Below are 13,121 nucleotides of genomic sequence, written 5' to 3'. Positions count from 1 at the left end.
AAATAAAGATTCACGCGAATTTTTATCAATTGAACCTCGCTGCGAGGGAACGAAACTACGCCATTTGGTACCGTTCCCCAGGCATTACCCCTGGGGGTTCAACTACCCCGTATTCCTTGGTCCCGTTAATGCACTTTTTAATGAATTATTTCCATACTCTTGAATTATGACGGGTATAACGATATGTTTCAGAGCCTTGTGATGCCTTGGTACTTTATAAATTATTTACGAGTACTCGTGCATATGTACGAGTATAAATTTGCTCCTTTTGTCGATAATCCAACCAAATGTGATTCAAATGGGGAAAATGGAACCACGAGAATCGTCTCGCCTAATACACATAGGATCGATCACTTGTAAGTGTATCCATTGGGCCGACACTTGAAGCTAGCTTTTAATTTTTTTGTTGGGGGTTGGGTTTATTTCGATTCGGCAAGCATATTTATCTTGACGAAGGGTTTTTGCACAGTTTTGTTTTGCTTGTGTCGAATAACAAGTTTTATAAATAGCCAGCCTCATACATACATTTATAAATAAATAAATGTGTTATTACACATGTAAATGGGTTGAATAAACTGCTGACAGTGCAGACCACTTAAGTGCTACAGGGTATCGTTCAGATGAGATTTATGAGGCTGTGAGACAAACGTAGGTTTGTCGACAGCCCAAAAACGTTTCGCTTGTTGCCAGGCACCTTGGGCCATAAATCTGTGGGCAAGCGTTACCTGTAATTGTTAAACACGCCTTAAACCGATGTTACTGATATTTGCAACAAAGTCCCATTTATTCAGACACAACTGTACTGATCCAAGTAATGGTTCTCCCATCAAAATTGAATTTCACACAATAATGCAAAAATTTCTGCAAGAGTTTAATGAACTTCCTGGAAACAGAACCCCCCAAAAAACAAGAGTTGTAATTTGAATTTGAGCGAAAACAAAGTTGAAAAAAATATGGAATCAATGAACTGTTTTGGCATAAAGTGAACTTTCCCTCCCCCGTACCCCCTTTGGGTGTGGCCGGGAGTGCCCAGCCTCGTCCACCTCCCCCGCCAAATACTGACCTATGCAAGAGCACCAGAACATAAACAATATGCGCTGCTTACTCGGCGCTACCTTGCCTTACCTTACCCCAAATGGAACTACGGGGGACTACTGACTCTCTGGCCTAAACAGCGGAGTCAGCACAGAATTTGCGCGCCAAATTTGCCTCAAAAGTGGACAATGAACCCCTGGTTAGGGGCCTCCATCAGCGGTTATTTACTCCAAAAATTGTGTGTGCAACATGCCTGCGGCACATGGGTGTCAGGGGTGATGTCGGGTGATATTTCAGGGGCAAGAGGTCCGCTTACAGAGTGATCGATGCATGGCTGTGTGGCATCGCTGCCACTCGTGGTGGGATGCCTCCGGATACCAGACTGCTGAGTCACGTCGTGGCAGCACTAAATCTGGCCTGGCCCAAAGCCCAAATGAGTCAAAGCCAAAGAGCCAAATCGAGTGCGTCTTTGCGGGCTCTTGACGACCGAACTGGTTTCGGAGAATTCCCCTCAAAAACTCCGCTGCATTGAGCCACATTCGGCTTTGAAAGTCGGTCCAAAGTCCGACTCTGTCGGACATGCAGCCAGTAACCGTCACCTGTCTTGTCTCGCGTCTGCCGCCTCACGTGCACCCGCCGGTCGGGCGAGGTGCCTCGAAGCGCTCCATCGGACCAGTTTGGACTCTGCATCTGGTACTGCACTGTACTGAAATTTTGTATGCGATAAAGCGTCTATGCTGGGGGATTTCCATTTCATCGACGGCGGCGGGAAATCCCGCGTGTCCCTAAGAATTCTCTTCAGAAAAAGCCCCAATCCAATGAGCCAGTGGTTTTTTTTTTAAACTCTGTTGGGTGCTTTTCGTTTTATTAAACGATTTTGAGTAGAGTTATCTTAAGCAAGAGCGAGTGTGGTTCCCTCAAAAGTAATGAGAGCTTTGCCCGTTCTGTTCTTGAAATGGTGAAATATTTCTGTTGAGTTTCAGCATTTTGGGAAATTTAGTCAACAGGTTAAACTAAATTTTAAAGACTACTCCCTCATCCAACATTTTGTTGTGAAATTTTCTAGATGATTCCCAAGCGCTTGTAAAATAGTTATCGCATAATATCTGGTTGCTCAAAAGTTATAAAAGTCATTACTTTTTTACTTTTATTTATTTAAACTTGTTTAATTTTTTTTACCCTCTTACACTCCAATGTTTCTTTTCGGGAGATTTTCAAATACTCAACGGCTTTTAACCGTTTCGTTACACTTTCTGCTAGTGGAAACCCTGGCTGATGAGCGAGAAAAGCTCGTTCTCTCAACCACAAATCTGCTCCCAGAGAGCAGTTAAGCTTTTTCTCAAAGTATATGTTTGTTTTGCCGGCTAAATGAGCTTTTCCTTGCTTTCTCTCTTCCTCTTACTCAAACAAAAGCCAGCAAGACAGCTGTTCTTGGACGTATTTCAGGGCTGGAAAAGTGCGAATGCTTGTGCGCAAAAGTTTTATGTAATCCGCACTACAATAATTTGACCGCATAAATTAAGAAATAGAGTCATTAGCGACAGTAGAATGGCATTTAAAGTTGAACTTTCAAAGCTACAGAGGCACGCAGAGGCAGAGTAATTAGTTCCGCAGGGAGGGTCATTACACAACAAATCCCACAGAGTCGGCAAAAAAAAAAAAAAACGCCAACGCAGAGCCAAAAGCTTATTTTCAAAGTCAAAAAGAACAAAAAGTCGAAAAATAAAAAAAGAGCAACAAAATGAGCAGGCAATCCAAAGCGAAAACAGCGGAGTATTCTGTATAAAAGTGAACAAAGAAGTTGAAGTTGGTTCAAAATGATGTTCGGGGGAATGGGATAAGTGGGAAACCCACACGGCGACGAGCATGATATAAAAACTCAGAGCAAAACCGGCTCCGGCATTCAGTCGTTGGTCGCTGGTCGAGTCGGCGAAAGTTACGTTTACGAATCTCGGGGCAGGCATCGCTATTGATTCTGCTGTTGCCTACAAATAGAGCAGACGGGAACTGCCAGTAAATCAATGTGACGTAGAATCGCGAAAAGTACCCGCTCCACGCTAATTTTTGAAAACAATGCAGTACCTAAGCTACCTTTATGAGAAAATATTCGGAGGCAGTCCCCCATCAGACGACACGCAAGGGGGCTGCTACCACACGTAAGTGGAAAACACTCTGGGAAGCTGCGAGAGAATTCCCCTCTAACTAATCTCTTGTTGGTTTTCCCGACTTTCAGACCCCGCAAAGTGGTGTGCTTTGGCAATGTCTTGCTGGACCGCTTGGTGAAGCTGGAGGACCCGGAACTGCTGCAGCGCTACGACCTGGAACTGGGCTCCAAGGGGGAAATGGAGCTGGAGAAACTCAACAAACTGGCCCTAGAAGCTGCCGAGAGGTAAGAACTGTTGTACCGGGAATCCTTTAGGGTATCATTTACAAAAATCGTTTATCGACAGTTCCCAATGCCTGACAAAGCCGGGTGGCTCGGCCCTCAACACAGCTCGAATCCTCAAGCAACTGGGCACCGATCCCACCTTCTTTGGAGCCGTGGGCGCGGACAAGCATGCGGAGGAGCTCCGTCTCATCTTCCAGGAGCGGGGCATCGAGGCCCGGCTGCAGACAATCGAGTCGACGCACACGGGCCAGTGTGTGTGCCTCATGTACGAGGACAATCCCACGCTCTACGCGAATATTGGCGCCTCCGCCCAGTTCTCGGTGCATGCACTGAGCCAGGCGGCCATCCACGAGGGGCAGAGCTTCCTGCGTCCCCTCGAGCGCAAGCAGATCCTGTACGTCGAGGGCTTCTTTGTGCCACAGTGTGCCGATGTGTGCGACTACATCGTGGAGAATCTGGTCCGAAATCGACGTCGTCTGGCCCTGAATCTCAGTGCCCCTTACATCGTCCGGGGGCACGCACAGGCCATTCTGAAGCTGGCCCAGCACGCCTTCTTCCTTTTCGGCAACAGGCAGGAGTTCGAGGAACTCGCCGGGGCATCTGGCTCCCCGAGTGTGGACCAGTTGGCCCAGAAACTGCTGCAGGACGGCAACACCAGAGTAATCTTCATCACCAAAGGCAGCTCCGGCGTCCAGGTGATCACGAACTATGTGGACGAGCTGGGTCCGCCCGGTCCCATCACCGTTGAGGACTACCGGGCTCCGCGGGTGGATGAGGTGGTGGACGCCACTGGGGCGGGCGATGCCTTCGTCGCCGGCTTCCTTCACGCCTGGCTGGAGAAGCGTTCTCTGGGCGAAAGCATCCGTGTGGCCACCGACGTCGCAGCCAAGGTGGTGACGCAGGTGGGCTGCAATCTGCCGAGTCCCTAGCCGGATCGAATCTCCGGCAGCGCACAATCAAGCACCAAAGTAGACTCTTAGTTTGTACGTTAATTCCTCTTTATGCTCCACAGACTTTAGGCTTAGTTTCTTGCCTCTCCCTCCTAAGCAGTGCCTTAATGAGTTAATAAAAGCTTAATTTTTTGCATCCAACGCGAGATAAGGAAATTTGCACTTGTGATCCATTTATAGAGATGTACGTACCCATGACTTATATCCGTAGAAATGGGATTTGTGGGGAACTGCGCAGATTCGTAATATTTGTAATGAGAAAAACTCGCAGGGGGAGCATCAGTGAGACGCAGTTCGAGATAAAACATTTTATGTACGTCTGTCGGATGGTTGCTCATATCTTATCAGCCAATGAAATACCAGAGAGCTAATTTATTTGAGTTGCAAATAGACCCGTAGATTAGAGACAGCTGATGCGTTGGACTTCTAAAATTATAGAAACGTGAAATTGAGTGTCCCAAATACTTAAGAGAAAGCGTGTTCAGACATTACAAGTCTTTCTGTCTGGTACTGATTATCGATAATAAGTTTACAGATTGCTGCAGTCCCAATGTTTCGAAACGGCATGCAACGCAGCTCGTCGCATGGCATCGAATCGCATCCGAAACCTTGTAAGATAAGTGAAAGTTTACAGGCAGAGATCAATATATTCGTATCAGTTCGACCTCAATCGCCTCATTAATACATATAGTGTGATTGCATTACTCATCCCCGAGTGAGTCTTTAAGACTTTAAGATTGTTTTCTCATTTCCCCATTGCGTAGCCCGAGAGATGCCCAAGCTGATATTTTGATTGTATCCAATGTTCGTACATTCTTTTGAGGTATGTACTTTATTATCCGCAAACAAACGATTCGCATTTTCCTAGGCCGGCTTACTCATGCCACAGCCCACATAAGTCAGTCAGTTCCATTCGTGAGGGAATGACGGCATAGCCATGCCTAACCCGGAGAGAACTCGCATGCCTCGATACCATCAAGGCGTATTCCGCTTTTGTTGCGCACTGTGGGGGTGTGTGCGCCTGGGCCTGGGCTGCTCTGACACACATGTTTGCAAATCGTTAACAAAAACTAAGCCTCCTTAGCCATGCTTCTGTAGTCAGATGTAGTCAGGGCCAAGACCAGCTGATGCCGGAAACCCATTGCAGATCCCAAAACAATAAAGCGAACGACTCGGCTTTGGCCCAAGCAATTCCACACTTTAAAGGCCAATTCTCGGATCAGCTTAGTGAGCTGCCTAATTGGCAGAAAGCTGCTTAAAATGGCCAAGAAGAACGAGTGGGTATATGGGGGATGTGGCAATGGGAATGTGGCAAAGCCAATATTGACACGCCCACACAATTGAGTGCCGCCTCGTTGGAGTAGGGTGGAGTGGAGTGGAGTGGGGACAGGAGGAGCTGCTGGGTCTCCTCGCCTGGTTTAAATCACATCCACATGGAACTTGCCGCTGCTGTTAATTACTTGATATTAATTTTATACAAGCAAAGAGGGATGCGGTCCGGTCGGCGTCGCCCCCTCTTGATTGTTTTCTATGCTGTGGACAGGCACGTCCACTCTCAATGGCAGTCCTTCGTCCTGTCTGGGGCCCGTAATTAATGTCATCGTGTGGTTTATGGGGTTAACAGGCTGGCCACAGTCTGAGCTTTGGCCAGGACTTTTCACTTTGATGTCCTGGAGTGGAGACTTCTGGTCTGGACTAAGATCTGCTCTAAAATGTTATAATTAAATGTGCTCATTGGCCCTGTTTAGCATTTTAGTTTATAATAAATTGTGATTCGGATGTTGATAGAGAACACCGGGCGAAAGTCTTCTCATTATCCAGGGAAGAGCTGTCTCTGAAATATATTCACAGATTTTCTGGCAGTGCAGGCAATGCACAAAAGGCCTTACTGCCCCTTTGATTTATGTGCAACGCTGCGTATGAGCAACCAAATGGGGCAGCTGTAACTGACATTGCATATTTTCCCACCCTCGGACACTCCTCGCGTCTCCCTCACGTCTGACTAGACCACCCCCTTGGGCATGTTTGCACAAAATATTGCGCATACGCCACCCGGGCCGAACCTTCTTTGCCTTTTGGCTTTGTCCCTTTGCCTTTTTGCGGCATAACGCGCGGTTAAGTGGCCATAATGTGTGCCTTTATGGGCTTGGCATTGGCATTGGCATTGGCTGTGGCTGTAGCTGTGGCTGTGGACTCGTTTCTGGCTGGCCCTTGCTCTGGTCCTGTTCCCATTTTAATTCCTTTGCCATATTTGCTGAGCCAGCATTGTTGCTGAATTATGTTTGGCCAGGGCGCTTGTTGATTTTTATATGGTATTTTTTCTGTACTACGAGGAAATCCTGGTTGTCTGCTCGGGACGGCCTTCCATGGATGGAACCCCACTTCCTGCTGGACCTTCGGCAGTATGCATGATAAGCGGCCTGGCCAAAATATTCGCCTCTGCTCTGGCATGTTTGCCCAGTTGTTTACGGATAATCCGGTTTTATTGTTTAATAAGTCATCCCAGCTATCGCTTCAGATTTCCGACCAACCTGTCCTGTCCTGTCCTGTCCAGCCTCTCCTCCTCCTCCAGTGGTGCCCTGTCTGCCTGGCAGCGTTAGCGGCTCGTTAGCTTTTTGACTGGCTGTGCGACAGAGCATGGAAGACCTTTTTTCTAGGCGGATGAAAGTGAAGGTTTCTGGAGGGGCACAGGAAAATCGATTGCAAAATTAAATGCGTATTTGTATGTAGCACAAAAATCAACTTTAATTCAGGCAAAACCTGTTGAAAAGACTTGTGGCAACTTATTAGGAAGTTGGCTGCTAAGGAATAGATAACATTTAAGAAAGCCGCCATCAAATAAGGTACCAAATTATACAAATGGAATGGTTTTCCATTCGTACAGCCAAAAAAAAACAACTTTGGGGGTTCAGTGAAACTAGAGGCATCGCAATTGGGGAAACTGCTTTCAAGAATATTATTTTCTGGATTTAAACTGAGAATTTTCATAAAGTTGTAGAGAAACGGGTACTAGGGCTCATTCTGAATAATTTCAAGCCTTGATGAATCCTTAAAGTTTTTCCCAACTGGCTGAAGAATGCCCCTTTCAATGGTAAAATAAATGACTTAGTTATGTATATAAATGTCACATGCTAATTTTCCGGGGAGGCTTTTCAATCAGCACCCGGCCGTAAAACCAACGCAATTCCACGTCACTTACATCACACTCATCATTAGGCCATTAGTTAAATTATAGACTTCGCAATGACGATTGGCAAATGGTTTCAGTTCCCATTCCTATTCGAAGTACCCAATCCCAATGACTATCCGCAAGCCGCAAATTGCCACCCTTCGAGGGCGTCGATTGACGAGAAGAATAAAAGACATTTGCCCAGTACTTTGCGGCACAGTTCGAAGTGGATCTAACAGAGTGGAGGAGCACAAGGACAAGTGGGAGAAATATAAATGGCAACGACAATCGACGACATTGGTTTGGTGGGGATCAACGTGAGGATTTGGAGATACATGGCCGTGCTGTATTCCACTCCGGGCACCAGTTGGCGGAAGTTTGCCTTTGTACTGCCCGTGTGCGCCATGAATCTGATGCAGTTCTTCTATCTGCTCCGCATGTGGAGCGACCTGCCCGCTTTCCTCCTCAACCTGTTCTTTTTTGCGGCCATTTTCAATTCCTTGATGCGGACGTGGCTGGTCATAATCAAGCGTCGGGAGTTTGAGAAATTTCTAGAGGAGCTGCTCAGGCTCTATCGATGGATACTCGATTCTGGCGACGAATACAGTCGGACCATCCTGCTGGAGGCGGAGCGAGAAGCCCATCGCCTGGCCGTTTTCAATTTGACAGCCTCCTTCCTGGACATTGTTGGGGCCCTGGTCTTCACCCTTTTCAAAGACGAGCGAAGTGAGTGACTGGCCTTAGAAATCCTTACCTTATACGGACTCCTTTCCCCCATTCAGGTCATCCCTTTGGCGTGGCCCTTCCACTGCTGGACATGACCCGCACGCCCGTCTATGAAATTTTCTACTTGCTGCAGATTTCAACGCCCCTGCTCCTGACCGTCCTCTACATGCCCTTTGTCAGTGTCTTTGCGGGCTTCGCCCTCTTCGGTAGGGCCATGCTGCGAATTCTGGTGCACAAATTGTCGCTGATTGGTGGCCAGCAGCAGGACGCTGGGGCACGCTGTCAAAGGCTGACCGCCTGCATTCGCTTTTACATCGAAGTGCTAGGGTAAGCGTGAACGTGAGCGCTGAGTGCACCTTTTGGTCAGGCTTGAGCGTCTCTCTCTTTCAGTTATGTGCGTAACTTCAACGACTTGGTAAACCTCATTGTGGCCATCGAAGCAATCGTCTTTGGTTCTATCATCTGCTCTCTTCTCTTCTGCCTGAATATAGTAAGAAGTGTGAAAGTGTCCGCTCATCAGTCTGTCTGCCGAACTTTAGATTGATAATCTTATAGCTCGTTATGAGTACGGCTATCCCATAGTCGGAACATTGACTACAGCCCACCATTGTGCTATCCTTTCAGATTACTTCACCCACCCAAATAGTCTCGATCGTGATGTACATCCTCACCATGCTCTATGTGCTGTACACCTACTACAATCGGGCCAACGACTTGGTCATTGAGGTATGAGCATCTCTTTGGACATTCCTGCTCTGTTCTGACCTGACTAATTTCTGGAATGTTTGTAGAACGCTCTGGTGGCGGATGCCGTCTACAATGTGCCCTGGTATGAGGGTAACATGCGTTTTCGCAAAACTCTCTTGATATTCTTGATGCAAACCCAATGTCCACTGGAGGTGGGTGCTGCCATGCTCGCGTGAATGCGATGCATTTCATTTGGGACTCTATGATTCTAATCCGGGCATCCGGTGCGCTGTACGCTCCATTTCATCTTTCAGATAAGAGTTGGCAACGTTTACCCCATGACTTTGGCCATGTTTCAGAGTCTGCTGAATGCGTCCTACTCCTACTTCACCATGCTGCGTGGCGTCACCAATAAATGAGCTGAAAGAGACCAGAGTATTCCTCAACCCCCAATCCCTTGCACAGTGCCAGCAATCTGAGTAATGCAAAAAGTTGTTTCTGTAGTTGTTGCTGGCGGTCCTAGTCCTGACGGTCCCTAGCTTTTTGCCATTTGCATATGCTTCTCGTTTGAAAGGATTTAATCGGACTGTTTGCAATCGTAGTGCTCTGGCATGGAGTCAAAACCCTGGCTCCTGGCTACTGGCTACCGGCTTCTGTGTCCTCGTGTAAAGAGGAAAATGCTTTGAATTGGCTTCTCAGATTGTTACACAAAATATATTGTAGATTAAAGCAAAATGTTATCGTTGAAATAAAGTCAAACGAACGTGTAGTAGAGTAGAACGTGTAGAACCGAAAGTTTTCGGTTTGTTTTTGCAGCTTAAGCGAATTCTATGGTACAGATATGGAATTAAATTGTACATCAAATAAGAGGGAGCTTGATTGGCAAACATCAGAGTGGAAATTCACTCTAATAACAGACACTGAGCTGGTTAAATTACTTGGAATTCTGGTGCTTCTAAAATTGAATTTGCTTGTGTATTTTTAATCCCATGCCACAGAAAGGGGTATAGCATTCCCATTTAATCGAAAGAGTTGTTATCTGTATATTTTTCATTGATTTCGTGTATTCTAATGGCAATTATAAACACACATTGATGCTGCATTACGAATGACATTTACATAATTACTTTTCAATTATTTCGGCTATAATTTTGGGCTGATCTCCCGACTTATTTACGTGTATAAACCCTTGCATACTTTGGGGCTGCCGAATCGAATTTTTGTATTCATTTGCATATTGGAGTTCGGCAGAGCTCCTTTGCGCTTTTAATTAAAATGCCCAAAAACCTAGTCGTTGTCTGCTGCAATTTAATTAACATTAGTCATGTCCTTTATTATGCAAATAAACGGCTTTTGGCTGAACAGGAGGAACAGCAGCAGCAAGGCCAGCAGCAGTTGGATCGCTTAATGCCAGCCGAACAGCAATAACAACTTAATTTAAAATTCATTATAACTGACACCAACTAGTTAAACAATTGCCAGAGGCATGCAGCAGAGCAGACTGTTCCACAACAAAGGAAAACAACTAAAACGGAGGAAAAACAGGAGGCAAACAACAGCGAAGGGCGCGCCTGGGAAATTGAAATGAGCGGCGGAATACGCAAATAAACTTCAAAGCGCCGAGGAAAGCTGAAGGACCCCCGGACAGCGTGCTGTGCCGCTGCTCGGTGTCCTGGCGAGCGCATAAATAACAATACAGCAGGACCCGCAACAACTGTTCCTCCTATCGTTCGGCTCGAGTGGCGTATACTTAATTTTATTATGAGGTGTCAAGTGGGGACCAGTTGACTTGCCACCGCCGAGCGAACGAACGCCTTTTGTGCTGTGCTGTGTGTAGCTCTGTTGTTGTTTATGTTGCCTGCTGTTGCCCGCCATTTGGTGGCAGGTGAACGCCTACGCGATACGCCTTCCGCAATGTCCTGGGAGAAATGTGAACTTCCTTTAGGCTTTCGCTTTTTCGCCGCATAGTTCCTGCGCTGCTCCTCGGTGGAGCCTTTGATTTTTATGCAGGGAATATGCAAATGCCAACGGAAATGTAAATGTGGCAGACAGTAGCCGTATCCTGTGTCCTGTGTGTCTCCATTGTTGTGCTTGCTGCATAAAATTAACAAGTTTTGCCCTGGCTTTTGCCTCGGCAAAAAATGGTTTCATTAGAGAACTTTTCATGGTCGCTACTGCTGTTGGTAGTCCCTGCCACGCCTCCCGCCTCCCTCGACACTCGCCTCAGAGGTGACGTTGTTTTATAATTGAATTCATATGCATCAATGGAGGCAGCTTCGCAAAAACACAACACGCAGACACCAAGGCCAGAAGGCCGGAAGGGCGTGACGGGCAAGGGAGTGACGAGAGGAGCAACCACAACATGGCAAACAGGACGGCAGCAGGACGTGGACAGGGACACACAATTTTTGGTGGCATTTTCAATTTTAAATGGATTTTCAATTGCGGTTGGAGCCGTTTGCATAAATTGCTATAATGAGTTTATTTCGAAGCCCTCTACTCAGCCAAGTGGCTTCTTTGGCGTCTCTTCATGAACAACATGTCCATGTCCTGGGTACTGTGCACTGTGTACTGTATACCGTGTCCTGCGTCCTGTGCTCATTTGCAATTGTCAACTGGCTGTCAGAAGTGACAGTTGTATTGACAGTTTGCTTTTGCTGTTAATTTTCATTTTAATTGTGGCATTTGCTGTGGCGCTGAACTTTGTTGGGTGTTTGCGGTTGGCAGAGTGGAATTTCATTTCAATGCGAAATTAATGCGGGTTAAGGGTTTGGGTTAAGGTGAGGCTTAACACACACTTAGATCAGGGCTTAAATTCAACTTTAAGTGCCGGAAGTTGCCACTCCATCAATTTGGCTGCGGCTTTATCTAATATGTTCAGACTTCCCCCTTTGAAATGCCATTGAATATTCCATCCATTGTCTGTTGGGTCATTTGCAAAATCTCTCATAAGCAAAGCATTCATTTTCCAATTATTTATTGATGACTCTGTGTGGGAGTCCCTCTCTCTCTGCCCTGCCCCAATGCACTGCAGACTCCACCAGTCACCTGCAATAAATCGCCAGTCTTTGGTCCCGGCCCCCTTCGGCCCCATCTGCATGGAGTTGAACAACTCAGGAGTCTGCCTCCTGCAGGATGTTTGTCTGGCTCTGGCACCGGCTCCGGCTCCCGCTTGGGTGTTGTTGTCTGGGTTTTGCCTGGAAAATATTTGCATTTTCACTTTTGATTTATTAGTGCCATTGCCATGTGTAAATTGCCAAAGCAAAGGTGCAAACAACAAGGCATCTTCCAGGCAGGACATAGCAGGAGGCAGAGCCGGAGACGAAGCCTGGGCCAGGACAGAAGCCGGAAACAGAGCAGTCAGCGTTGACAAGGACACATTATGTTTGGCCAAATGAATGGTAATTGCGGCATTGAAACAAGTAATTGAAGTGCAACTCAAACGGTTGCCTAAGAGCCTGCCACTGTGCTCCTCCGTGACCACAGTTTCGATTAGTTTCTGAGGCTGGGAGGCAGCGCGATGGAGGTCATTACAGTTTTGCTAATTACAAGACCAAATTACAGAGAGATGTTCTCGGTTCTCGGTTCTCCTCCACTGCCCCATTCCCCTCCATGATGGCCTCTTATGCCGTTGCCGATTACTTCCGCTTCTATGCAATTTCCGGTTGCCCAGGTTTGAGTTGGAGCTGGAGCTGGAGCAAGAGCTGCAGCTGGAGATGGAGATGGAGTTGGACCTGGAGCCGACTGTTGCCTAAGCAGCTTTCCTGGAAAATGTCAAAACAGCGGACAACTTTATATGCCGGAATAAGGCAGGCGGCAGAGGCACAATAATGACAGGCACAAAAGGCTGAAAAGAGCCTGCGAAAGAGCAGAAGCATAAGCAGATAATTACACAACAGAGAGTCCCTTTCTCTACCTCTATCTCTTCCTTACCACTACCTTACCACCACTCTCTGTCTCCATCTCTCTCGCTCTGTGTTGCAGCCACAAAGTAGAAAATTACAAAAATAAAAAACCACAAGCGGAAAATTAAGAGCAAAAGCCTGCGGTCTCTACAAAGATGCCAAGAAGGCGAGACAGAGAGAAAATGCCATTTGTTGTGGGTATTAATTTGCCCCAAACTTTAAGTTGAACATCCACCCAAGTGGAGCCCCTGGCAGGCAGG

The 13,121-nt window shown here is 46.8% G+C and overlaps 2 protein-coding genes across 2 annotated transcripts; both read left to right on the top strand.

Annotated features, from left to right (window-relative positions):
- The first annotated feature begins 2,720 nt into the window (after nt 1-2,720).
- On the top strand, nt 2,721-4,530 carry LOC108160860 (adenosine kinase). Its single transcript, XM_017295123.2, has 3 exons — nt 2,721-3,191; nt 3,269-3,424; nt 3,486-4,530. The coding sequence occupies exons 1-3, from the start codon at nt 3,109-3,111 to the stop codon at nt 4,351-4,353; spliced, it is 1,107 nt and encodes a 368-aa protein (XP_017150612.1). The 5' UTR covers nt 2,721-3,108; the 3' UTR covers nt 4,354-4,530.
- A 3,266-nt stretch (nt 4,531-7,796) lies between these two features.
- Nucleotides 7,797-9,652, top strand: LOC108158287 (odorant receptor 43a). Its single transcript, XM_017290524.2, has 6 exons — nt 7,797-8,269; nt 8,326-8,596; nt 8,660-8,759; nt 8,894-8,995; nt 9,061-9,168; nt 9,271-9,652. Exons 1-6 carry the CDS (start codon nt 7,819-7,821, stop codon nt 9,373-9,375), a joined length of 1,137 nt encoding a protein of 378 aa, XP_017146013.1. The 5' UTR covers nt 7,797-7,818; the 3' UTR covers nt 9,376-9,652.
- The last annotated feature ends 3,469 nt before the right edge of the window (nt 9,653-13,121 follow it).

This window comes from Drosophila miranda, chromosome 3, assembly GCF_003369915.1.
Source record: "Drosophila miranda strain MSH22 chromosome 3, D.miranda_PacBio2.1, whole genome shotgun sequence".
NCBI lineage: Eukaryota > Metazoa > Arthropoda > Insecta > Diptera > Drosophilidae > Drosophila > Drosophila miranda.
The sequence above is the reverse complement of the archived record's forward strand: the minus strand, read 5'-3'. Positions and strand labels throughout refer to the sequence as shown.